The sequence below is a fragment of the Mycothermus thermophilus genome (assembly GCF_041956435.1).
Source record: "Mycothermus thermophilus strain CBS 625.91 unplaced genomic scaffold VTJ04scaffold_6, whole genome shotgun sequence".
NCBI lineage: Eukaryota > Fungi > Ascomycota > Sordariomycetes > Sordariales > Chaetomiaceae > Mycothermus > Mycothermus thermophilus.
The window spans coordinates 2,770,726-2,793,951 of record NW_027191432.1 but is presented as its reverse complement, the minus strand read 5'-3'; the positions used below and the strand labels follow the sequence as shown (position 1 = coordinate 2,793,951).

The 23,226-nt window shown below is 55.1% G+C and overlaps 12 protein-coding genes across 12 annotated transcripts in view; 6 read left to right on the top strand and 6 right to left on the bottom strand.

The window, feature by feature from the left end:
- Window positions 1-805, top strand: part of VTJ04DRAFT_9423 (uncharacterized protein) — a gene marked incomplete at both ends in the record, with an annotated part of 2,615 nt that extends 1,810 nt beyond the window's left edge. The window contains one exon of the mRNA XM_069367969.1: window positions 691-805. Coding sequence (XP_069216244.1) covers window positions 691-805 — 115 coding nt within the window. The remainder of the gene's footprint in view (window positions 1-690) is intronic.
- A 202-nt stretch (window positions 806-1,007) lies between these two features.
- On the top strand, window positions 1,008-3,169 carry VTJ04DRAFT_9422 (uncharacterized protein; the record flags this gene model as incomplete). The annotated part of the gene is made up of 4 exons (XM_069367968.1): window positions 1,008-1,737; window positions 1,801-2,094; window positions 2,186-2,335; window positions 2,412-3,169. 4 exons carry the CDS (start codon window positions 1,008-1,010, stop codon window positions 3,167-3,169), a joined length of 1,932 nt encoding a protein of 643 aa, XP_069216243.1.
- A 716-nt stretch (window positions 3,170-3,885) lies between these two features.
- VTJ04DRAFT_9421 (uncharacterized protein) lies at window positions 3,886-6,851 on the top strand (the record flags this gene model as incomplete). The annotated part of the gene is made up of 2 exons (XM_069367967.1): window positions 3,886-4,558; window positions 4,618-6,851. The coding sequence occupies 2 exons, from the start codon at window positions 3,886-3,888 to the stop codon at window positions 6,849-6,851; spliced, it is 2,907 nt and encodes a 968-aa protein (XP_069216242.1).
- Window positions 6,852-7,543: 692 nt separating this feature from the next.
- VTJ04DRAFT_9420 (uncharacterized protein) lies at window positions 7,544-8,001 on the top strand (the record flags this gene model as incomplete). Its single annotated transcript, XM_069367966.1, has 2 exons — window positions 7,544-7,834; window positions 7,891-8,001. 2 exons carry the CDS (start codon window positions 7,544-7,546, stop codon window positions 7,999-8,001), a joined length of 402 nt encoding a protein of 133 aa, XP_069216241.1.
- Window positions 8,002-8,004: 3 nt separating this feature from the next.
- VTJ04DRAFT_9419 (uncharacterized protein) lies at window positions 8,005-9,443 on the bottom strand (the record flags this gene model as incomplete). Its single annotated transcript, XM_069367964.1, has 2 exons — window positions 8,005-8,284; window positions 8,347-9,443. 2 exons carry the CDS (start codon window positions 9,441-9,443, stop codon window positions 8,005-8,007), a joined length of 1,377 nt encoding a protein of 458 aa, XP_069216240.1.
- A 2,008-nt stretch (window positions 9,444-11,451) lies between these two features.
- Window positions 11,452-13,110, bottom strand: VTJ04DRAFT_9418 (uncharacterized protein; the record flags this gene model as incomplete). The annotated part of the gene is made up of 2 exons (XM_069367963.1): window positions 11,452-12,303; window positions 12,373-13,110. 2 exons carry the CDS (start codon window positions 13,108-13,110, stop codon window positions 11,452-11,454), a joined length of 1,590 nt encoding a protein of 529 aa, XP_069216239.1.
- Window positions 13,111-14,317: 1,207 nt separating this feature from the next.
- On the top strand, window positions 14,318-14,826 carry VTJ04DRAFT_9417 (uncharacterized protein; the record flags this gene model as incomplete). The annotated part of the gene is made up of 3 exons (XM_069367962.1): window positions 14,318-14,447; window positions 14,496-14,654; window positions 14,726-14,826. 3 exons carry the CDS (start codon window positions 14,318-14,320, stop codon window positions 14,824-14,826), a joined length of 390 nt encoding a protein of 129 aa, XP_069216238.1.
- A 23-nt stretch (window positions 14,827-14,849) lies between these two features.
- On the bottom strand, window positions 14,850-15,706 carry VTJ04DRAFT_9416 (uncharacterized protein; the record flags this gene model as incomplete). The annotated part of the gene is made up of 4 exons (XM_069367961.1): window positions 14,850-15,343; window positions 15,402-15,468; window positions 15,532-15,590; window positions 15,679-15,706. The coding sequence occupies 4 exons, from the start codon at window positions 15,704-15,706 to the stop codon at window positions 14,850-14,852; spliced, it is 648 nt and encodes a 215-aa protein (XP_069216237.1).
- Window positions 15,707-15,892: 186 nt separating this feature from the next.
- Window positions 15,893-16,210, bottom strand: VTJ04DRAFT_9415 (uncharacterized protein; the record flags this gene model as incomplete). Its single annotated transcript, XM_069367960.1, has 1 exon — window positions 15,893-16,210. One exon carries the CDS (start codon window positions 16,208-16,210, stop codon window positions 15,893-15,895), a length of 318 nt encoding a protein of 105 aa, XP_069216236.1.
- Window positions 16,211-16,634: 424 nt separating this feature from the next.
- VTJ04DRAFT_9414 (uncharacterized protein) lies at window positions 16,635-17,804 on the bottom strand (the record flags this gene model as incomplete). Its single annotated transcript, XM_069367959.1, has 3 exons — window positions 16,635-16,983; window positions 17,040-17,662; window positions 17,718-17,804. 3 exons carry the CDS (start codon window positions 17,802-17,804, stop codon window positions 16,635-16,637), a joined length of 1,059 nt encoding a protein of 352 aa, XP_069216235.1.
- A 679-nt stretch (window positions 17,805-18,483) lies between these two features.
- On the bottom strand, window positions 18,484-19,358 carry VTJ04DRAFT_9413 (mitochondrial 54S ribosomal protein uL16m; the record flags this gene model as incomplete). Its single annotated transcript, XM_069367958.1, has 3 exons — window positions 18,484-18,650; window positions 18,701-18,842; window positions 18,909-19,358. The coding sequence occupies 3 exons, from the start codon at window positions 19,356-19,358 to the stop codon at window positions 18,484-18,486; spliced, it is 759 nt and encodes a 252-aa protein (XP_069216234.1).
- Window positions 19,359-19,788: 430 nt separating this feature from the next.
- Window positions 19,789-23,166, top strand: VTJ04DRAFT_9412 (uncharacterized protein; the record flags this gene model as incomplete). Its single annotated transcript, XM_069367957.1, has 5 exons — window positions 19,789-19,882; window positions 19,935-19,980; window positions 20,040-20,081; window positions 20,135-22,762; window positions 22,818-23,166. 5 exons carry the CDS (start codon window positions 19,789-19,791, stop codon window positions 23,164-23,166), a joined length of 3,159 nt encoding a protein of 1,052 aa, XP_069216233.1.
- Between the last annotated feature and the right edge of the window lie 60 nt (window positions 23,167-23,226).

Below are 23,226 nucleotides of genomic sequence, written 5' to 3'. Positions count from 1 at the left end.
GGACCCCACGGGAGGATCTCGTATCCGACGACGATTGCGTTGTGGAGTGTCGGGTCAGAGGGGAGGTCGAGAACCTCTTTCAGCCAGGAGGGGTTGGTGAGGGAGCCGTAGAAGAAGTACCATGTTGGTCTGAACTCGATATTTTGTGCTTGGTGTTTCGGTTGTGTTGTTGAGCTGACGCAGGCTGCTGTCGGAGGGGGTGGTGCACCTGGGACATATATAGGATGAGGATGAGGAGGAGGAGGTGGTGGTGGTGGTGGTGGCGGTGTCGGACCTCCCCCTCCATCTGTAGACTGGGCAGAAAGGGGAGCCTCCATGAGAATCATTGCGAAAGAGCTTCCCAGGGTGCTCATGATGGCTCACGGCAAGCAGATTCAAATTAGACCGCAACCATCTTGTTCCGTCACCTCCCACCCTGTTCATGCAGGAAGCTCAGGTATCCTAGGTATGTGCATCCAGCGCTCACTGATGGACTTACTTGTTATTAGTTTTTTGGAGAGTTTATTGACGCCGTTGAGTTGTCCAAGAGACGGCAGGGCAGGGCGATAGGGCTCTGTCACAGCCAGCGCTTAATGAGACGCCTGCCAAATTGTGTGGCCAATAGGGTGATAGTGTGGGCGCTTAAATGGTGTTGTCGTGCCGGGTTGTTGAGCTGTGCCGCCCGCAAACCATGCTCCCCTTGCGGACCAGACTCCAAGCAAAGCCGGATGTGTCCCTCGACGCTCAGCTGCCCCGCGAGAAGCGCGGGAATCCGATGCCCTCGAGCCAGCGTGAAGCTGCGTGGAACCTTGTAGCGATGCAGTAGCTTGGTCTGTTGGTGACTGTTGGCGATCAGGCAGAATGCGCCATCAACCCCATCATGCCAGGGGGGTAACCGCCTTGCGTCTCGATGAGAGCGGAGGTCGGTGGTATACTAATACAAAGGCAGAGGACCAATGTGCTTGTCTTGGGTCTCTTGTTGTTATTGTGATTCTTGGGAGACACAGCATCATGCTCGAGTCGTCAACATGCAGTCATATGTCTCTACCACGAACTATTACGATTTCTCAGAAATCCAACGACCCCATTACTATGGGTCAGCTTCGGCGTCGACCAACGCAAGCCTTCTGCGAAACGCTTCCGACAAGCAGAGCGATGACGGCATCCGGACACCAACTCCCTATGGACGGACGGGCCTTTCATGGTGGAGTATTATATGGCGTCTCGCCTCGGGCATGATATTCAGCGCCGTCCTCTTGGTTGGCCTCTACCTCTACGAAATGAAAAACAACCTGGATACATGGGACCGTCGGTTGTTCAACAGCTTCACCATCCTTTGCTCGTCACTAGTCAGCTTGTCTCTCGGCTCATTGATCGGCATCTTGGGAGCTGCCCTCCGTTGGCCGCTCCTGGCGAAGAACACCCACTCACCGGCTGAAGTCGACCTCCTTCTCAATATGCACAACCCAACGGGCTCGCTCAGACTTCTTGTATATCAACTCGGCTGGCGAAAGTTTTCCGTTACAACATTTGTTGTTCTTGTGTATCTGGTCTTCAACATGGCTTGCCGACTCGGGGTCGCGGCATTTGGCTTGGTCTACAATCTCAACGAAAATGTTCAGATCGAATATCCCGTCATGGTTACCGACTTTAGTCACGAAGGTGCTGAGGTTAATACTCTTGGATGGCCGCTGCAATCGTTGCGGGTATATGACTGCACCACCTCGAGATGCGCTAATGAAAGAGCTCGCGCCGCAGGTATGTACGGAAACTCGTATCATTTCGAAAGCCTTCTAACGCCAGACACGACAACCTCCATAGATTTTCTGGCCGGCCTTGAAGCCGTAGGTCGTATCACCGTGCCATACTCGTTTACCGGGCTGAACTCGTCGCTCTGGAACGCGACCAACCTCGGCGGCTTCGGCATCGATCGTACAGTCGAGGGAAACAAAGTCACTTACACGTACCCCCTCCATGAATATGTGGGGCAGAATGAATATCCCTCCCCTGACAGGCTCATGCAGAGCACTGCTACATGCATTGGTCGATACTTGGGCGAAGACGGCATCTATGAGGGCGAGAAGCGTGTGTTTGAACGCCCAGCCAACGACACTGGTGAGTGATTACCGTGCGGAAAAGACATCCAAGACGTTGTCATGGAAGGCAAGATTAGGTGGCTCGTCTGACAGTGATATGACTGCGTTAGGCTGGTGTAGCAACCACAATGTCCCCGATTATGTGGATTTTCCTGCTGCGCTCTCTTGCCCACACTTAATCCAGGTGGGTCAGGGGTTTTTGTGGGCGATGAAAAAGGAATTTTTCTGGGAGCAAACTGACACGACATGTGTGACGACTCGTGAGTAGCCTCCCTGTGAGAACCAAAAAATGTGTCTGGATGAAACTGACGAAATCTTGTGGTTGCATCTCCATAGATATGTACACGACCGTTGTGAAAAAAGATATCAAGTTCATTGATGGCGCACTGTTTGAGTGCAGAACATGCCTTACGCATGGCCAGAAACCGGAGAGGGGCCTTACCGACGACGTCATCACCAACTACCCGCTGGCGGCTGTTCCAAACTTCACCTATGCGCTCCTCACCGCAAGTACTCAGGGATATAAGTCTGAGAACTCCAGAATGGCGAACTGGGCGATGAAGGAGTACGATGATAAAGGGTTGTTTATGGACTGGGCTGCTGCTGATCCTATGACCATAATTCCGCCATGGCTCGAGCTCACGGCCGCGGATATTGCTGCCCGGCACCCTGTTATCGCTCTCGTTGGCGCGCAGCAAACCCTGCCTCGAGTGCCGCGAGATCTGGGAGCATCGGAGCACGCCTTCATCATCACAACGCTTCAAGTGAAATGGGATCGGGCGATCGGTGTCCTCAGCGCGGTATTGGGCCTCCAGGTACTGGTGATAGCGGCCGTGTTGTTTGTCACACGCAGGATTCCGGTACTGGATCACCAGAGCTACTTTGCCGTCGCCCGCCTGATGCGTACGGCGATGAACACGATCGAGACTGGGCCGATCGCCCCGCAGAATCAGCTTGCTGAGAGTATCGGGCACGTGGCCAGCTCTATACGCTACGGTACGAGACAAGGAACTGGGGAGCATGCAGATATCTACCAGCTGGATCTGTGGAACGATGTTGGAAACGTTTTCCCAAAGAAAGCCAAGTATGTTTGAAAGAGGATGGGGACGGGCATTTGTGTATATTCATAGAGAGATCAGCCTTATTTAGTTACTCCCGTAATCTATGCACATAATAAATACCCCAAGCAGTTATCCATGAATACGTCATTCACATGCTTTTACATCTGTATGGTGATGACATAACTATTTTGATTTGCTCAGAGAGCCACGAAATAAACGCATGCCTGTGGAAGAAATGGTGTTGACCTTGGAAAAGGGGGAAAAGGGGCAAGATGAGCGTGTGATTCAGGGTTAGGGATGCAGTAGGCCAACGCCAAGAATCCTCCCATCTTCCGTCCGCGGCTGGTGGCCAGCGCATGGTGGCCTCTGCAGCGCGTTGCTCCAAAGAGAGTCCAACCTGAAGCTGCGACCTCCAACAACTCCAACCCCAGATCGAGATAACAACTCACACAACACAGAGCAAGAGGTGGATTTTGGCTCTTTTTTTCTCACTTTTCAGTATCGTGCCCTGACAGCCGCACGATGCTCCAGCACCTCGCGAGCAATGCAAAGACCAACAGCTTGATGACGACGACAACAACAACGACTTTGGCCAGCAATTGAAGTCCCTTTTCGGTAAGGGAACGTTGCCTCAAACCCCAATTGCGGCCCTTGATACGCTCCATTGCCTGGTCTCCCAAAGTCAACCTAAGAGTCGAACAACCCCAAGCCTTGCCCATCGAGTCCGTCGGGTCCCTCAGCGACCAGCCATGCTGCCCGACAGCCAAGGCAGTGCCACCAGCAACATCCGCGTCTTCGTGCGCTGGCATGAGCAGGTCGTCTTCGCCGGCGAAGAGGTCAAGTGTACCATCACCTTCCGGAATGTCACCCGCACCGGTCCCGAAAGCCCAAACCCGTCGTCGGCCTTGTCGACCCCGACCACTCTGAGGCCTGCTGTCTCCTCTCCAAGTGTCCTCTCGTCGCGCCGTTCACACCCAGCTCGTGGAGGCTCCGGGAGTCCCGTTGTCGCATCGCCTGGCCTTACCCCACCTCCTGTTGCTCGTGGACATCACCGATCGAGCTTGTCAGTTTCGGTCCCATCGGCTGCCTCGCGAGCGAGATCCGAGTCACTTTCGTGGTTACAGAGCCCAACAACACCGGGGCCGTCGACAGTGACAAGCAGTAGTGGGAGGAGCGTGCGCAATGGGAATGGTAGCGCGAACACGGCAGGGGCAGGCGGCGGAGGGCCGGAAGGGCGCGGACATGCTCATGGGCATAAGAGATCCGTGTCAATCGTGTCAATAGGCTCGATCGGCGGCTTGGAGGACACCGCGCAGAGCGGAGGGATGTCATCTCCTAAGCCACCACGCCCAAGGGGGCATGCTCGGGCGTCTAGTCTACAGATCCTACCGCGCGGTGGCTTATTCAACGGGCCGCGATCTGGTGAGTTTCGGACATAGGTGAATTGGGTTCTGGAGGACTATGGTTGACACACGATGTAGCTACGCACCCGAAGACGCCTATCGCCCAACCGTCGCCGCTCTTCCACGCTTCATATCCTCCCGAGCGCAGCATCAATGGCCGAAGAGCCGGCACATCGACAACGCCCGCTACTCCGAGGGGCGATTTCCGCAGGTCGCCCATATCACCACACCCCCTAACAGACTTTAAGTTCCCCATGTCACCAGAAAAACCACCGCCTGCACCATCAGGAGGAGCATCAACCGACGATGATCCCCTGAGCCCGACTGCCGGCGGACCCCCGATTAGGACAAAGGACACCGTGCCGACTATCAACGAGCAAGGAGTAGCTCCGCCGGCAAAGATACTTTCAACAATGAGCATCGCTGGAACCCCACGGAGTAGCGGCGAATTCTACTCTCTCAGCAACCATTCATCCGAGACGCTGGCTTCGGAATATGTTACGCAGCAGCCTTTTCGAACTCAGGTGCGCTCCCCGATTGGCCGAAGGACGTCGCCTCTAGGTCCAGGCAACGGACCAACATCAGCTGCAGCGGCGAGAATGCCCGAGACATTAATGATGGGCTACGCTCAGATTCAGGGGTCGTTCACTTTGGACGGCTCGCTCGTGAATCTCGGCCCGTTCGAAGCCGTCAAGCGCAAGGCGGTCGTGGGCGGACAGGGTGGTGGTGTTGTCGGGTTAGAGCCTTCCAAGCGCGACAGCGGGCTGCTGCGCGGTTTTGGCTGGGGCGCCATCACGAGCTCCATTGGCGAGTTGCTTGGTGGTGGTGAGCTCAGCACTATCAAGGAGATGCGAGGAATCGCCAACTCGAAATCTATCCCATTGCTATCGACGCCGCAGTCCATCCTGTTTGTTGACTTGCAGCTCGCACCCGGCGACAGCCGCTCCTTCGAGTACACGTTCCGTCTGCCAAAGGGGCTGCCACCCACACACCGCGGCAAAGCCATCAAGATCTCCTACAGCCTTGTCATCGGCACTCAGCGACCCGGTACCGCCAGAGAGCAGAAGGTCAAGTCGGTTGAAGTACCTTTCCGCGTACTGGGCAGTGTCAACAGCCATGGAGAGATCCTCGGTCACGATCTAATGTCGCCCTACATCCTCCTCCGCGACCAAGCGCAAGTACGTTCAGTCGACGGCCACGTCCCGAAAAAGAAAACCCATAAATCTGCCCAGTCCATCGCGGACTCTACTATGTCCTCCTTCTTCAACTATGTCGACGAACTCCTCTGCCGTCCCCGAAATCATACCTCCGCCACCAATCCTCACGGCGCCCTCCTCAGTCCCACCGCTCCCCTATCCCCCGCCCGTACCCCTTCTTCCTCCCGCCGTCCTTCAGCCCACTCCATCAGTGACAACCCCTTCCTGCCACCCCCAACCGCTAAAGAAGCCATCGATCTCGCCATCCTCCGCTCCAACTTTGGTCCAGGGGGCCCTCATCACCCGCATCAAGCACCAAACAGGTTCGAAATCGCCCGTAACGGCCGCCGCGTCGGCACCGTCATGATCACCCGGCCTGCCTTCAGGCTCGGCGAGGTGGTTACCTGCGCCGTGGACTTTTCGCAGGCCCAGGTGCGGTGCTACGCGGTGCACGCGGCGCTCGAAACGACCGAGAAAGTAGACGCAAGCCTCGCGCTCCGGTCCGAGGCGAGCGTCACGAGGGTGACGAGGAAGGTGTGGGCGAGCGGGAGCGAGGCGTGTCTCTTTGCGAGGAGGTTTGTGTTCAACGCCACGATTCCGGCCAATGCGACACCCGAGTTCGTCACGAGCGGGGTGGGGCTGGCGTGGAAGCTGAGGTTGGAGTTTGTGGTGCCTGTGGAGGGTGAGGATCACCAGCAGCAGCAATTTCTGCAGAAGCAACAGCAACAACAGCAAACACAGGTTGATGATGAGGATGGAGCTGAGCAAGAAGAGGGCGACGAAGATGAAGCAGGAGAACAAGAGGGCATGCTCGACTCTGAGCAGGCAAGGATGCAATCAACAGGTTCAGGAAAACTGCCGCCCAACAAACTCAAGAAAAAACATAACCTCCCGGCCTCCTTGACGATACCCCCCCAAATCAAAGCGCCACCACCACATCCATTCCTGGAAGAGATATCCTGCGACGATCGCGGCGGCAGGATCCTCGTCGGCGTCGAAGCGCTCCCAGGCTGCGAGAGCTTCGAGGTGGCGGTGCCGTTGAAGGTGTATGGTGCCGCGTGTGAGGGGTTGGAGAAGCTGGACAGGGATGAGGAAGGGGAGGGTATTGCTGTCTGATATTTTTGCCACTTCTTCTCCACGGTGCTTTTATTTTGAATGAGGATGAAGCAGCATGGCGTTTGGAAGGGAAGGGAAAGGCGGGAAAAGAGAGAATAGCATAGACATGGCTGTGATCTTCTGCGAGAGAAGGTGAAGAGTGGGAAGGATATCAATGAGGGTTTTGTATATCCAGTCGGTCGGCTTTGGGTTGTGGGATGGGCTTGTGGATGGATACGTTCGTTGGATATGATAGGGAGGGCCGTTGGCGTTGCTGTGTTCTCATGGCGTTCATCATTCCATGCGGTTGAATTATTAGGGATTGAGCATTATGGTGATGTTGGATTCGGAGAGCAGGTAGCCGCGGATGGAATTTGAATAGAGGATTTGGTGACAACTTGATATTGGTGTCCGCATGAAACTGGTTAGGTCAGGAACTGACATTGATGGTGATGACGCAACAGACCGGTACATCATCCTTCCACCCACCAGCGTCACTGAGTGGTGATAGAAACATTGACAATGGACGATGGGTTACGGAACAAGAACTTATCTTCGAGTTAGACCTTGAGGGAATATCTTTTGCAACGTTGGCTCAATCACAAACACAGACCTGAAATGATACAACACCCCAATCACAGCCCGAAACGAATATTAACCATAGTATATACCCTACTATCTACAAAAGAAAAGAAAAAGCCATGACACAAGAAATGTTTAAGCCGTTTGCTTCACCGCAGCAGCCACAATCCGGGACCGTGATCTCGGTCATCAGGTTGTCCAACCCTTACCTCGCCACCCATGCTCTTGGATTTGCTCTGGATAATATAGTCACAAAGTTCGATGATCCAATCCCATCCCGTCCCTCCATTCCGGCACCCAACCATCTTCTCTTCCGACCAAACGTGCGACGTGAACAAAATGCAAAGCGTCACGGACGATACACCACACCACACGGCGACGAGACTGTGCGTGGTAATGACGTTGGAGGAATAAAGCAATATGTAGACTGTTGATGGTCCTGGCGCGGTGATGCATGAACCGTATCCCTTCTCCCAAGCCGTACTCGTATACTCCGTCAGAACAAATCATTCACTTATGGGTTGCGATATTGCGACATCCATCAAGACCGAAGGACAGCCAAGGAGTTGCATGGCTAGCGATGATGTGACTTCTACCTCCTCGGAACGCCGCGTCTCCTTCTCGCCTTCGACTCGGGCTTGTTCGTCGGTTCCGGGCTGGTGGTAGTGGTGGCGGGGGCTGTGGGCTCGGATTTCTTGTCTTCCTGGCCCTCGGCAGCGGGCTTCTTGTTGTCTTCAGTCTTCTTTTCATCCGCTTTCTTGCCACCAGCCTTGTCATCGGCCTTCTTGTCGCCCTCCGGCTTCTTTTCGGAGTCTTTCTTTTTGTCGTCTTCAATCTTGATCCATTCCTTCTTCTCGGAATCAAACCGATGGCTGTCGGCGACAGTGTCAGTTATCCATCTGTCAAGAAAATGCAATGGGATGTCATAACCTACCCATGGAACTCCGTTACCGTCATGCTCTTAGCGCCGTACTCATCCGCCAAGATCTTCTCGTAATCCCAGGGCACCAGGGCGGGAACACCCTCAAACTCGGTCTCGCGCAGGGGAAACAGCTGCTCTGGCTTGTAGTCGTGGAAGTTCTTGCAGCTGATGATGCCCGGCTTGCCCTTAGGGTCGCGCTCCATAAGCGCCGTGATGTCGACATACATGCCCGTGGCGATGTCGATCCACCGTGCGTCAATGGCGTTCTGGCCCATCCCCCGGCCGACGCGCGTCGCGAATGGGTTGATGTCGAGGTAGTAGTACCGCGTGCGCTTCTTCTTTTCCTTGTCGGCGTCGTCGCGCTTCAGACTCCTGCTGCTCTTCTTTCCTTCCTCCTCCTTCTTGTCCTCCTCCTGCTTCTCTCGTCCGTCATGGTACACCACCGCTGGGTAATCCCACACATCTCCCAAGCTCTCCTCCTCATCACTGATATAGTATGTGTATTCGTGAACGCTCTGGTTGTGGTGCATGCTAAGCTGGATCAGGGTCTCGCCCATGACCTGCACGTCCACGTCGACATCCCAAGGCAAGTTATGACCGTTCCAGAACCAGCCCAACAGTGTGCCGTGCGCCAGCCAGGTCTCGAGCTTGAGCTCCTCCGAGAAGGTCTTGAGGTACGCGCGGATCAGATGCGTCAGCAGGAAGCGGTGCTTTGCATATGGCACCTCGCCCCGGAAGAAGCGTGAATCGTAGTGCTGGAGCTCTTGGCTCTTGCCGGCTTCGTGGTAGTACTTGAACTCAGGCTCGTTCGGGGCGGCGGGACCGTTGTGCGGAGGGATGTTGAAGCCCAGGCCGACCCATGCTGGCTGTTGCTGTTGATCCTCAGGTTGGCTCTGGGTTTGCTGCGATTGGGATTGGTCTTGTGGTGGCGTGGACTGGGATGGGTGTGTCACAGTTTCGGTGGTTGCTGGGCTTGGGCGGTAGAAGGAGAAAGCTCCGGTGCCGCTCCGGGCGACAGCGGCAGTGCTAAGAATGCCGGAGAGGATTAAAAGTGTTGCTATAAATATAAGCACCCTCTGGGAGAGGAGAAACGAGAGACACGGCTTCATGGTGGGCCAACGCTGCTATCGCTTGAACTGCTCGATTCACGAAGCCGGGAAAAGAGTGTCGAGGGCGAGGATGAAGGGCTATGGATGGGTTGGACCTGGCCTTGTCGACATCGAAGCGGCCACACCAATGCTCCGTTCCAGGCCGGTGACGAAGGACGGGTGGCGTGCGCGGCGGGCGATCACGTTCGTGGTGTCGGTTGATGTAGAGGCAAGGCGGTGACAAAGCCACCTGGTATCCGTGGACCGGAAGTTTGGGACAAACAATCCCAAAAGGACTTCGTCGAACGAAAAAAAAAGGGGGGAAGGTAACGCACTTGACCCAGTTAAAACAAACAACAGTAACGACCGGAAGAATGGTGATGGACAATGCAACAAGCACAAGAAGTCAAGTCATTTTCTGGACGGGGAGAAGAAAACTACAGCCCAGGCAAGGTATGGGAGGGAAAGGAGAAGAAGCATGACAAGCGACAAGGAGACAGGGCAATCTCTTCGCTGGATCGCTGCCGTGTGGATGGTTCGGGGATGGCCAGGGGGTGGAACCTTGGCCTCAACCGGGAACTGAGGTGCTTGGCCAAGATCTTGTCCTTCTGTAAACTCCTGCTGCTGGTTGCCCAGCCCGCTCTTTTCCTCCTGCGCAGTGCCCCATCTCAGCCAGACAAGCAACCCAAGTCTTGGTTTTAGGGGCTGTGTGGGTAGGTAGCCAAGCCACTACGGCTGACGATGAGGATGGGTGGGTTTGGTGGATGTCGTTTCGCGGGAGAATCCAATGCCATGGAACGACGTGTTTTTATCTGGAGTGCACAAGACTGCAAAGCAGTGTAGGTATATCTATAAGTATGAGCCCTGTGGAGTGATTCACTTGATGCGGCATCTCGGAGCGGGCCCCTGTCAGAAGGCATTTCACTCACACAATCAAAAGGCAACAAACATACCCCGTATGGAGTACATCTCAGTGATGCTGTAACTACTAATAGTGGTGTTGAACTGGTGGCATGTTCGATGCACTGACATCAAAACCCGCCGGGATCTCAACGGCGGCAACGTGACATTTTTCCCTGGTTGGCCCAATCTCGAAACGGAGCACGCGAGCAACCGGAACAAGATAGTTGCCAAGATCGCTCGTCTCATGTTCATCTCATTTGGATCCTCCCGTCAACGGGCTGGCCGACCCGTGGATCCCTCCTACCAGGGACCACCAAGAATGTTATTCTGACGTCAAACATCATTGTGGGCAGCTTTTGCTTGACTGCCACAGCGTTTCGAACGTTGTGTTCAGTTAACATTGGAGAACCGAAATAGACCCAGAGGTAAATTAAATACACACCATAGGTGACGATAGTTGGACGGAATATGTGATGTACTGTACCTCACAAGCACCAAAAGCATGGTGTATGCCTTCTGTCGTTGGCTTGACGGGCATGACTCAGCACCCTTGCTATGTCTGAACAGCCGAAGAAAATCACAAACACGCCTCCTTCGTTACCTATAAGCCATGTCTTGTTCAGGTACTCATCCGCCCGCTGCGCTGTGCGGCGAGGAGGGGCCGAGTCTTTGAAGGGATATCGCTAGCGCTCAACCTGGAATGTCAGTTTATCTTGTTTACCCCTGATGCGAACTCACGGATGAACTTGGTGAATCGGCGAGTCAGTTCAAGGAACTGCCGACCCAACATGAGACGACGCTGCGGAATCAATACAAGCATCTTGCCTGTGAAAACACAAACCTTCGGACCGCAGGCTCGGTACTTACACAGTAGTTAAGCAGGGAATAAGAGTCTGGAATGTCAACCACGCATTCAGTAACTCTCAAAGTCTGTGGTAGGTATTATGAAATGGTTGTCAGACTGCCAGATTCAAGCGCGATGGTGAGGAGGTAAACAGGTATCTGGTGGAATAAGTAATCTCTCGTCTTCCGGACATAATACTAACACGAAACCCTCCCAGTGTGGTATCATGGTATCACAGAAATAGATCTCACTACGCAACCAAACCAACATTATCCTCCATCTTCACCTCGCCTTCCCAATGGTATTAGAATCCTCCACCGACTTCCTGTTTCCAAGTCCTTTCACAGTAGCAAACGGGCTCACATTCGTCCCGTCTCTCAACCACTTCTCCAAACTCGGCATGCCAGCACTCGACAAAGCGGCGCTGGCCCTCGTCTTCGCCTGCCCCTGTGCTGGTCCTGGATCCTTCTGAGGACTGGGGAAAAGACTGAATCTACCCCCTCCCGCTTCCGTTGTTCCAGTCGTCGTTGTCGTCGTCCCTGCTGTCGCCCCTTTCGCCCCATTATTTGTCTTTGCTTTCGGTGGCGGCGGATCACTCAACTTGAACTCCTTCTTCTCGATGTTGCTGTTATTCCCACCCTTCTTACCTCCCTGCCAGCCCGGGCGAGAGGAGCCGACAGCGTATCCTACCCGGCCCGTCGTCGCCACCGGTGTTGGCCGACTGACAGCTGCCGCCGCCCCGGTCGCGAACTGGAATGTGTTCACCTCGTCTTCGGTGCTGTACATGCTACTCCTATCATCTCTCATTTTCTTTCTGGGCGTCTCTGAATTGGGGGCGTAGTAGCCCTTTTTAAGAATCGAGGATGAGACGGATGAGGAAGAGGTTGATGACCGCTTGGACACCTCATAGTTGTTGGGGGTCCCGGTGAACTGTGGGTATCCCATGGCCTCGCCTCTGTTGCGTCCGTACCCGCCGAGTTCGCGTTGCTTGTTGCGCCGGTAGCGGATGACAAAGATGACAGCCAGACCGGTGAGGAGGGAGGAGCCGATGATGGCGCCAACCACCGCCAGGGCGGTTTGCGTGACAGAAAGTGTGGTATTTTGGGCGGCTTGAATTTGGGTGTTGGCTTCGTTCTAAAGGCATACGTTAGGACACGATCCCTATATCAAACGGGTGATGGCCAGGGGTAAGCAAACACTTACTCTCAGAGCAGTCGCCTCCGCCTGCGCCGCCCGCGCAACGCTCGACGCCGACCTCATGGCCTCAGATGCGCTCCGGCTCGCCGCACTGAGCGCGCTGGACAAGCTTGAAGATAGAGCGGCCAAGCTCTCCGACACCGCTCTGCTCGCGCTCTGCGAAGCGGACCGCTGCGCCTCTGTGATAGCCTGGTCCGCTCTCCGACTGGCTTCATCCGCCCGCCTCGATGCCTCCGCCGAGGCCTGTGACATTTCCCGCGACGCATTCTCGGCCGCGCTGGCCACGAGCCGCGCGCTTGCAAGAGATTGCTCCGTCTGGCTGAGCCGCTGGCTCATTTGTTGCAGCGACTGGCTGAGTTGCTGGGAAGACTGGCTGAGCTGCTGACTCGCCTGGCTAACTTGGCGGGATTGCTCACTCAATTGGCGGAGCTGGGCGCTGAGGGCGTCAATCTGGCCCTGGTCTTGACGGGCCCGGAGACGGACGAGGGATGGTGGAGGGGTGATGGTTGGATGAGGGCTTCCGGCAGGAAGGATGTGTGCCGGCTCGGCGATAAGTGTCGGAACGTCATTGTTCTCAGCAACCGAGTCATCTTCTCTCACCGCTAACCGGTCGAGCCCTTCCGGTGTCTTCTTTCCGATCCTCCTCCATGATTGCTGTTCAACCCTCGTATCACCTCCCCGTGTTCCCCTCCTGAGGAATAGTTTGGACTCACTCCCCCTCCCCGGCGCCAACCCAGGGGCCATCGCCCCGCTGCCAGCCCAAGCACAGCTTGAGCATATCAAGAAAAGAAGGAAAAGACGTGAGATTAGAAATATTAAAAACGGCTTCCTGGCCATGGTAAGAAACAGGCAAGTCTAAGGACTCATGAGAGAAGGTATGTCTTGAAACAACAAACGCCGAATGTTACCGCCGGCGGCAGGATCCAAGGAGAGCAACGCGAGCGACGGCCGTCGTGGCGATCATCCTTTCAGCCAGAAGATGGATGCCGCGCGGGCCGAGGAGGGACAGGAATTAGCCAGAACGGCAGAAAGGCAAAGAGAGAGAAAAGAGGAGGGAGGAAGAGGCCGGAAACAAGAAGGTAAGGGGGACAGGGACGGGGATAAATGAGAGGCTTGTTTCGCATGGGCTCTTCTTCCGGGTTATCACGTCACTCATTTCCTGGTTCTGACGCTTGCTGGAAGGGGCTCGATACCAGGTCACAATGGCTTCGTGGAAACGTCAACCTGGAACCGACATGCTGACTGATCTCCGGCCTGTACCGTGGGTTTCGTGGGTTTGTTCGACGCGAGCAAAGTGGATGCCGAGCCCGGCACTTGACAAAATGACAAAGTCCCCCGCATGCATAACGTCTCTGGGCAGAGGCATGGCAGTTTGTGTTACAGACTCGCTGCGACATACAGAGCAGAGACCTTGACCCCAGGTTGTCATGCAAGACGAAGGCCGGTGCCAAGCCATCCCGGATCGGCGCCGTGCCGCAGATCGCCCCGGAGCTGTGTGACGCCGGAGACGCACAGACACCCCCGTTTCATCCCCGGGCATGGGATGACAGGACTGCAGCAGGGTACTTGTGCACACTGACACTTAGTAAACTTAAACAAGCACCCTGGCCTGGGCTATTCACGTGGTTCCAACAATGTCGATGAGGTAAGGCAGTAGGTAGTATAAACTGAGCTCAGTCGAATTCATTCTTCTGACGACAGCCCAGATACACACCACCAAAGTATGGACGAAACGTAGGTAGGTACATACATAGGTATATATCAACCCATTCAACACACCCGCTTCCAGGTCAGGGTTGCACTCGATATCGTCCTCAAGAAATAATAGTCGACCGGACACTCCTGCAAAATCACAGAGCAAGAAGCACATGGGCCGCCAATCCATTCTCATTGCCTGATCGCCCTTCGTTTTCTCAGCCCTCAGGAACCAACAAGAACCGTACCTATATACATGAACCACATCTCGCCTATCCTCTGGTGTCATCGCGTGTGTGAAGACCTGCACTACTCCTTTCCCCCTGTTTATGCCATTCCACAACTCACGGCCACATTTTCTGCCCCGCAGTCTGAAGAGTGGGTAGGTAGGCAGAGATTATCTTTAAACTGTGTAGAACGTTCCTGAACGCCAGAAATGCATGTGGCACAACCCGTTCCCCCTTCCTTCGGACCTTCGTTATCGCACTCGATCCTCACGGTCCCCCTTCGAGACACATCGCGGCCCCTGATTGTTCTTTCTTTTCACGTTCGCTTTTCGTGCCATACCAGTCCCGTTGCTCAATGTCAGAGTGGTGCATTGACACCTGATTCCTTCCTCTGAATATTCGTGTTTCGTATCGCATGACATAACTTCACGCTCGAGGAGAGCTGTGTTCAAGGATCAGAGGGAATGGAGTGAAGGTCAAGCGTGTTCCGCATTCCCTCCTGAGAAGACAAGAGTCCCAAGTCTCCCCAGCCAAATAGCCGGTGCCGCCGATTTGCCAACTTTAGACAGGAAGCTTGAACTTCTCGCCCTTCATCACCTTGGTATAATAAATCCAGAAGAAATCCGAGTACAGAATCGTTTGCAGCACGCCCGCAACCACCGCAATCGTATCAATCTTGTGATGCGGCTCCGTCATATACCGATAGATCCAGTTCGGAATGTACAGGGCGCGATAGATTCCCAGGGCGAAGAGGTAATGCGCCGTGATGGCCTCGGCCTCTCCCGTGCGCTGCAGCATGAAGAGCTGGGGCAAAATGGCAACGCTCTCAAGCCAGATGGAGAAGGCCCAGCAAAGCTCGAGAACGGTGTAGCGCACGGGGAAGAGGATGGCGAGCACGCCGGCAAAGAGGAGGAGGAACTCGACGCGGAAGGTATCGAGGTTGGGGTCGTTGGTGGGCTTGTACCTGGTCGCCATCAGGTAGACGATGTAGCATTGCGACGAGATGAAGAGGACTTTGAAGACGAAGTTGTAAGGAGAAGACGTCCAAGGGAGGTCTGCGGCAAGTAGTGTTAGACGGTCTCCCGCACAAATCTGGAGAAGGGGACTTCGTACCAAGGTAGCGGGTGACGTAAACGAGGAGGTAGAGCAACTGCGACTTGAATGAGATGCCCGAGCAGCTCTACGAACGCGCATATTAGCTGGAATCCCCAAGCGCAATTGGCGTCCAAAGACAACGAGTTACCTTTAGTTGGATGATCTTATGCAGCAGAATGAAGATGGACGCCAGATGGGACAAGTCCCCTAAATTGAGACAGCAATCGCTTGTCAGCACGGTGAACGGAATGACCTCCTCGTTGTAGTCTGTGGAAATCCCCCAGGGAGGCCATACCGGCTACGCGAAACAGATTGAGTGTCATGTTGGCGGTTTATTCTCGTCACAGCGACAGCGTGGATAGCTGCAGACGTCGAGTTCGATAAAATCGAGGGTTCGGATCAATCGTTCGCAAGCTATAAGAGGTTGACTCGATACTTGCGATACATCCGGCGCACAGAACAGCAAGCAGCTCACTGTCTGTTCTTCTGTGTCTAGTTATCTCGAGGTCCTAGTTGGCCAAGGTCCTCGAGTCGAAGGGAAACGTTTCCAGAAAGCGTTCGAATTCGTCAAGCAGCACCGAATTGATCGGTTTGGCGTTGATAGCTAGTCTCGTCGTCGGGCAGACGTAGTGGGTTGCCGTGCCGCAAGAAGCCAGCTGTTCGACAAAAACAGAAAGTATGGCGTCAAAAACAGCCGAACGCAAAAGGACACGATCACGTTCCGGAAGCTGATGTTTTTCCCTGTTGGTCCGGCACGGCAGAAACAAGTCGATGCAGCAGCGCAGCGCCCAGAAACGGGCCAAGAAACTGCGACGCCGCTGTTGCATGCGACGGGCTGCCTGGTGGAGCTCCGATGCAGGTCCCGGGACCAATCGGAGTTGTGGCTTGGTCACATTTGCCGGTTGCTTTGTGGTGGCTAATGAAGGCAGGGTTAGGGTTCAGCGCGAGGAGGTGAACATCATGACACATCACAGCGTTTTGGGGTTGTGTCTAGAATCAAGGATTACCTCATAGAAATCAACCCCTCCACTCGGTGATATTTGTGACAAGCACACTCTTCTCAGTTTTGTCTTTTGAAAATTCGAAATTCCGAAGTTGCTTGGGGCCACATATTTCACAAGAGCCATCATCATCGTGGGTCATCCGTAATGCTAGTTAATGCCGCTGTGCCCTACAGACCTAGGTCCCGAAAACCAACACGCCCGGAACGCCATGACCTCATCTAGGTACCCTTGCTCAACATCAGCCCCCTCACATGTCCATCTCCATAAGATACATCTCAAAAATCCGCATAAACTTGGCGACAAACGCCTCCAAGTGGAAAATGACTTTTGTACCAGTGCGGATACGGTGCTCATAAAAGGCTGCCCACTTGATGACATCAGCCTTGAGGGCGTCGTCAATCATGGGGATGAGCTTGAAGGCCAGCGTGCGTAGAATGGTTGTGGCCGGGATGCAGTGCGTCAACAGATCGTACAGCTTGGACCGTACCTGCAGGATGCGTGCAGGCGTATGCTCTTCCATGATCTCCTTCGCAATCTGCCCAATAAGGGCTTCCCAGTCGGGTGGGGGTATTGGGGTGTTGTCATTCACTTTTTCGCTGAAGGGGGGTTAGCTTACAAGGACCAACATAGGGTGATGCAAGGCTGGACTCACTTCTGAGCGTGTACGGCCTCCAGCATCAGCAATGCCTTGCGAAGGTTCCGCCCGCTCTCTTCCGCAATGCGTTGATGGAGACTCTTAACCACGGGCCAGCCCTCTTTCTTGGCTGAGGCGGCCAGCACATCGCAAATCTCCTCGTGGGTCGGAGCAGCCACCCGGACGAGCAACGTACGCGAGCGGATCGGAGCGATGATGTTCGCGGTTGAATTGGCCAACAAGATCAGCCGCAAATTGGGCGAGTACTTTTCCATTGTCCGACGCAGGGCAGCCTGGGCATCGCGCGTCAGGTGGTCGGCTTCATTGATCACCACGACCTTGAAGCGCTGCCTCGCCGACTGGTCGACCTGCTGGGTCTGTGCAACCTCCTTGAGGAGGTCTTGGATAACCACCCTGTCATAGTTGCCCACATCGGACGGTGTAATTTCGAGGTGGTAAATGGATGCCACGATGTTGAACTCGAGCTTGCGATTGCTGCTGGTTTGGAAGACTCGAGCATCGATTTTGATCTTTTCGACACCTGGACCGAAGAGCTCCTTCAGCGTGGCGACAATCCGGGTCTTTTTGCCAGCGCCGGATGGGCCGTAGACGAGTAGATGGGGGAAGTCACCGCTCTGAGCCTGTTTGGGGGTTAGTGGTTGGCGTTGTCAATGCAGCATGGTTGTGAGCGCCTACCAGGGACCGGAGGCGCTCTGAGAGCTCCTGATGGTATGTGAGGGCATCCAGAGACCTGGGCCGGTGTTTGTCGACGATGAGCGCCATTGGGGCTGTGGTTTTGACGTTGTTGGTGATGTGTGGAAGAAAAGTTGGAAGTGGGCGGACACGGGTCGCGATGTCAAGCGCGTCTGGTTGACGCGAATCCAATTTAGAGGCGCCCAGCGTGCACGGGCCACATCAAATTGGTACCTGCACCAGGTCCAGCACCACCGCCTGCACCTTCCAGCTTCTACCTCAGGAACAACCTTGGAAAGGAACTTTTCGCTCAGATGCGCTGTCCATTTCAAACACACAAAAATGACAAGTCAAACAAGGCCCGCGAAAACTTGGGAGGGTTTTGCTTCGGAAATAAACCTGACCTGTGACCTGGAAAGGGCAAGTCAAGATCCTATACAGTCCGAAACACTCAGTCTGCCTGACCAGGTACTCTGCCTGCGGCAACGTGCGGCCGCACTGCCAAGCACACCGGTAACGGGGCGGGGCTTGGTGATGTCTTTATGTGCCGTCACGCGGAGGCTGGCTTAAACGCCCTTGGCGTGACGACTTTCCAATTCTTACCATACCAAGTGTCGGTCTGCTTCGGTTACAATGAGGTCAGATACCTAGGATATAGCTGTGATACCACCCACAGGCTCATCATGGTCAAAACATATGCATCTATCATCGCAGCCCTGGCTGCCTCGTTGGTATACATAATGTACAGTTGACCGCGCCCGCACAGTGGCTAGGCTGGTGGTGATGCCGAGCTCGACGTTGTCGATGATGTGCTACCGGCAGTCTTCGCCTCTCGGAGCTTCTTCCATGGCTGCTTGAGCTCCTCCAGAGTGACCCCCTCCAGCTTTGTAATGCCAACCACCGGTGGGTCGCCCTTCTTGACAAACTCATACTGCCCTGGCGGGATGTTAGCACAGGAAGACATGAATGCTTCAGACCCTTAGTACCTGGCAGCTTGTTCCCGGCCAGCCGGAAGGCGTCACGGATGACCTGTTCGTGCACCAGGCCACGGATCTCAAAAATGATCTGGTTGACGGCCACTCTGGCGGCCCAGTGGTCGAAGGAGCCCTTGCCCTTGCCCATACGCATCTTTTCATCGAATCCATCAGCACCCCGGCCAAATCTACAGCAAGGGGATTGGGAGAGCTATCTCACCTCATTGCCACTGACGAACACGCCGACGTTGCAAGCCACACGCTTGTACAGCCGGAACTTCTGCCCGCGCAACCGTTGCTTGATGGTGTCCTCGGCCATTTTGAGATGGTGCGCACTGATGCGCCGATGATGGTCGCACATGCGCAAACCGTAGTCCCCCCAAATCACGGTGGTCCCCTTGGTCGATCCTCCTGTTGGAACCCGTGGCCGGCCCTTTCTCATCTTCCGCGTGCGCGGAATATTTGGTTCCAGCCAATTACCAGCGCAAACTGCCGTCGCTGAGAAGAGACGGACATGGTGCTGTGAGGGTCCGGCCGGCGTTGTCGTGGAAGTGGGGGAATGACGGAGGGCAAGGGCGGAGGTCGGGAGGGAAGGCCGGGAGGGAGTCGCTGAGGATATCCTGAGCGCCTGAAAGGCACTGAGGAGTGTTGGCGAGGTGGTTGGCCGCATTGCGGTCGTTCTGGTAGGACTGGGGTGGTGTGGATGTTCGGATTGAGCTCATTGAACCGAGTGAGCATCACTTCCGAGATGTTGAATCGGAAAAGCGACAAATTCAAAAGTGTTGCTTAGTCATCACTGCTGCCAAGACCGAGTGGTCCCGCGAAAATGCCAAGACCCGGACACGAGCGCGTCACCCCTTCCCAATTACGCCGCGGCACGCGTCGAATCAACGGCCAACGACCAGACTTCATCCCCTCAACCCTTCGACTTAAGTGCTAGGCTTCCGCATCTGCCTAAACACACTTGGGGAGGCATCCCCGGATTTTGTTCTTCTTTTATTCAACCTTGGTCTCCTTCGAGTAATGCATTAATCTGGTGAACCAAGGGTTTCTATCATCACCTACCATCACGTCACAAAAGTTTGATTGCCTCGGCCACAATGCCTGACATTCGGAACTTCTTCGCCGCTAAGGGCGGTGCAGCTCCGAAGCCCGCTCCGAAGAAGGTTGAAGAGACGAAGAAAGCTCGAACCAGTGCGTCAGCCTCCTGAAATGACGTCGATTTGTGCTTCTAACTTGGACGTAGAAGGACGCAAGGTCATCGAGGACAGCGACGAGGATGAGGTTGTCGAGTATGTACAATCCATCGCACTCATCGATTGGTGGCTTACATTGCTTAACTATTCCGCAGAGTGAACAAGCCGGCCAATCCGCCTCCGAAGAAGAAGACAGTGTATGTCGCCTTGCCGTCCCAAATGGGCGGTCCAAGTTGCTAACCAAACTTAGTTCTGCCCCCGAGATCAAAGGAGAAGAAACCACGGCTGCGAAGTATTTCGCCTCAACGAGGTCGAAAACGGATTCCACACCGGCCGCAACAAAGCCACAGACTGATTCAACTCCGGCCACACCAAAGTTAGCTGCCGCACGTCTCCCCTCCGGACCTCAGCTCCGTGTTAGTCCCAGGACAAAGCCCGCCCCGACGAAGCCGGCGCCCGAGCCTGCCAAACCAGCACAGAACGGCTCCAAGAAACCCATTACTGCGTACAAGAAGCACGATCGGGACGACGATGCCGCATTCCTTGACGACGACGACGATGCCGGGGACGATATTTTCGCTGCAGAGGTCGGAGGTAGAAAGCGAAAGAATGATGACTATGTCGAGGAGGAGGATAGCGATGATGAGGTTCTGCCCAAGCCAAAGCGTGTCGCCTCTCGCTCCGCCAAACAGGATCAAACCCAGCCGAACCCCAGAACCGCTGCCACGAAAAAGCGCAAGTCCCCGGCATCGGATAGTGAGGATGACGAGGATGTTAAGCCAGCCAAAAAGGCAGCTCCGGCGAAGCCTCGGGCCCCGAGGGCCAAGAAAGATGCGGAACCCGAACCCGACGACGTTCAGGCCATTCTGGACAATGTGCCCACGGTTCAAGCGCCCGACGCTCCGCCGCCCGGTGCGACCAAGTTCGATTGGCGGACAGCCAAAGGTGGAGGAAATGCCACTGCGCCTCCTCCTCTGGCTGGTACCGTCGAGATCCCGGAAGGCGCGGAAAACTGCCTTATGGGCAAGACATTTGTCTTTACTGGTCTGCTCAAGACGATCAGCCGTGAAGATGCCCAGGCCCTCGTCAAGCGGTACGGCGGAAAGGTCACAGGCGCCCCAAGCAGCAAGACAGACTTCGTCGTTCTCGGTGACGACGCCGGTCCGAGCAAACTACGCAAGATTAAGGAGCATGGAATCAAGACGATTGATGAGAACGGCCTGTTCTATTTGATCAAGACTATGCCTGCCAATGGTGGCACTGGAAAAGGCGCCGAGAAGGCCAAGCAAAAGCAGGAAGAAGAGGAGAAGAAGGCCCAAGCGGAAGCAGCCCGCATGGAGCAGGAGGAGAAGGCTCGCCAGGCAGAGGCGGAGAAGGCAGCCAAGAAAGCTGCCGAAGCCCGTGGCGCACCTGCATCAGCTCCGCCTCAGGTCCTCTCACAGCTGTGGACAACCAAGTACGCGCCAACTGCCCTGAGTCAGATTTGCGGAAACAAGGCCAACGTGGAGAGGATCCAGACTTGGCTTCGAGACTGGCCGAAGCACCGCAAATATGAATTCAAGAAGCGGGGTGCTGATGGAATGGGCGGGTACCGTGCGATCATCATCTCGGGCCCGCCTGGTATCGGCAAGACGACGGCCGCCCATCTCGCTGCCAAGTTGGAAGGCTACGACGTCCTGGAAAGTAACGCCAGTGACACACGTAGCAAGAAACTCGTCGAGGACGGTGTGAAGGATGTTGTCGACAACACATCTCTGCTGGGTTACTTCGCTGGTGATGGCAAGAAGGTGGATGCCGCGAAGAAGAAGATTGTGCTCATCATGGACGAAGTTGACGGTATGTCTGCTGGCGATCGGGGTGGTGTCGGAGCTCTTGCCAAGCTTTGCAAGAAGACCGAGGTCCCCATCATCCTCATCTGCAATGACCGCAGACTGCCCAAGATGAAGCCTTTCGACTTTGTGGCTTTCGACATCAAATTCCAACGCCCGACTGTCGACCAGATTCGGTCCCGGATGATGACCATCTGCCACAGGGAAGGTCTCAAGATCCCGCCCCCCGTCCTCAACGCGCTCATTGAGGGTAGTGGCAAGGATATCCGCCAGATCATCAACATGCTGTCTACGGCGAAGCTCGACCAGACAACCATGGACTTTGACCAAACCAAGGCCATGACCAAGGCTTGGGAGAAGCATGTGGTGTTGAAGCCTTGGGATATCTGCCAGAAGCTGATCGCCGGTGGCATGTTCAGCCCGGCCAGCAAGGCGACGCTCAACGACAAGATTGAGCTGTATTTCAACGACCACGAGTTCAGCTTTCTGATGATCCAGGAGAACTATCTGAAATCAAAGCCGGCGGCGCTCAACGGCTACAGCGGCAGGCTACAGAATCTCAAGTACCTCGAGCTCGTCGATCAAGCAGCCGAAAGCATCAGCGATGGTGATCTTGTCGACCGCATGATCCACGGGCCTCAACAACACTGGAGTTTGATGCCCACCCATGCTGTCTTCAGCACCGTCCGTCCCTGCAGCTTCATTGCTGGCGCGTTCACTGAACAACCCGGATTTACCTCGTGGCTCGGAAATAATAGCAAGTATGGAAAACTCGGCCGCTACGTCCGCGAAATCCACTCGCACATGCGCCTCAAGTCGTCTGGTGACCACAACGAGATCCGCCAGCAGTATCTCCCTGTGCTCTGGCACCGTTTGGTCAAGAAGCTGGAAGTTGAAGGCAAGGACGCGGTTCCGGAGGTCATCGAGCTTATGGACAGCTACTATATCACGCGTGACGACTTTGAGGCCATCAGGGAACTCGGCGTGGGTTATCAGGCTGAAGACAAGGTCTCGATCGACACCCAGACGAAGGCCACCTTCACTCGACTGTAAGTTTTGTTTCCACCCTCGTTTCCCTTGTAACTTCGCTCACTCAATTTCCAGGTACAACGCTGCCTCCCACCCCGTGCCGTTCATGAAAGCCAGCAGCGTCACCATGCCCAAGCGGTTGGGCAAGGAGGTTCCCGATTTGGAAGAGGCCATCGAGGAGGAAGATGACGCAGAGGTGCTCGAGACACCTGATGCCGACGAGGATGAGGAACTTGATCTCAAGAAGGATAAGTATATCAAGCAGCCTAAGGCCAAACCTGCAAAGAAGGCGGCCGCGGGGAAGAAGGCCGGTAAGGCTGCTGCGGAGGATGATGACGGCGAGGACGAGGATTCAGCTGCGCCTGCGAAGGGGAAGGGGAAGGCGACCGCTGGGAAAGGAAGGGGAAGACCCAAGAAGTCCTAGTTGTGTTGAGACTGGCACATTGGTGGGAGCACGGGTTCGCTCAACTGACAAGTTATGACA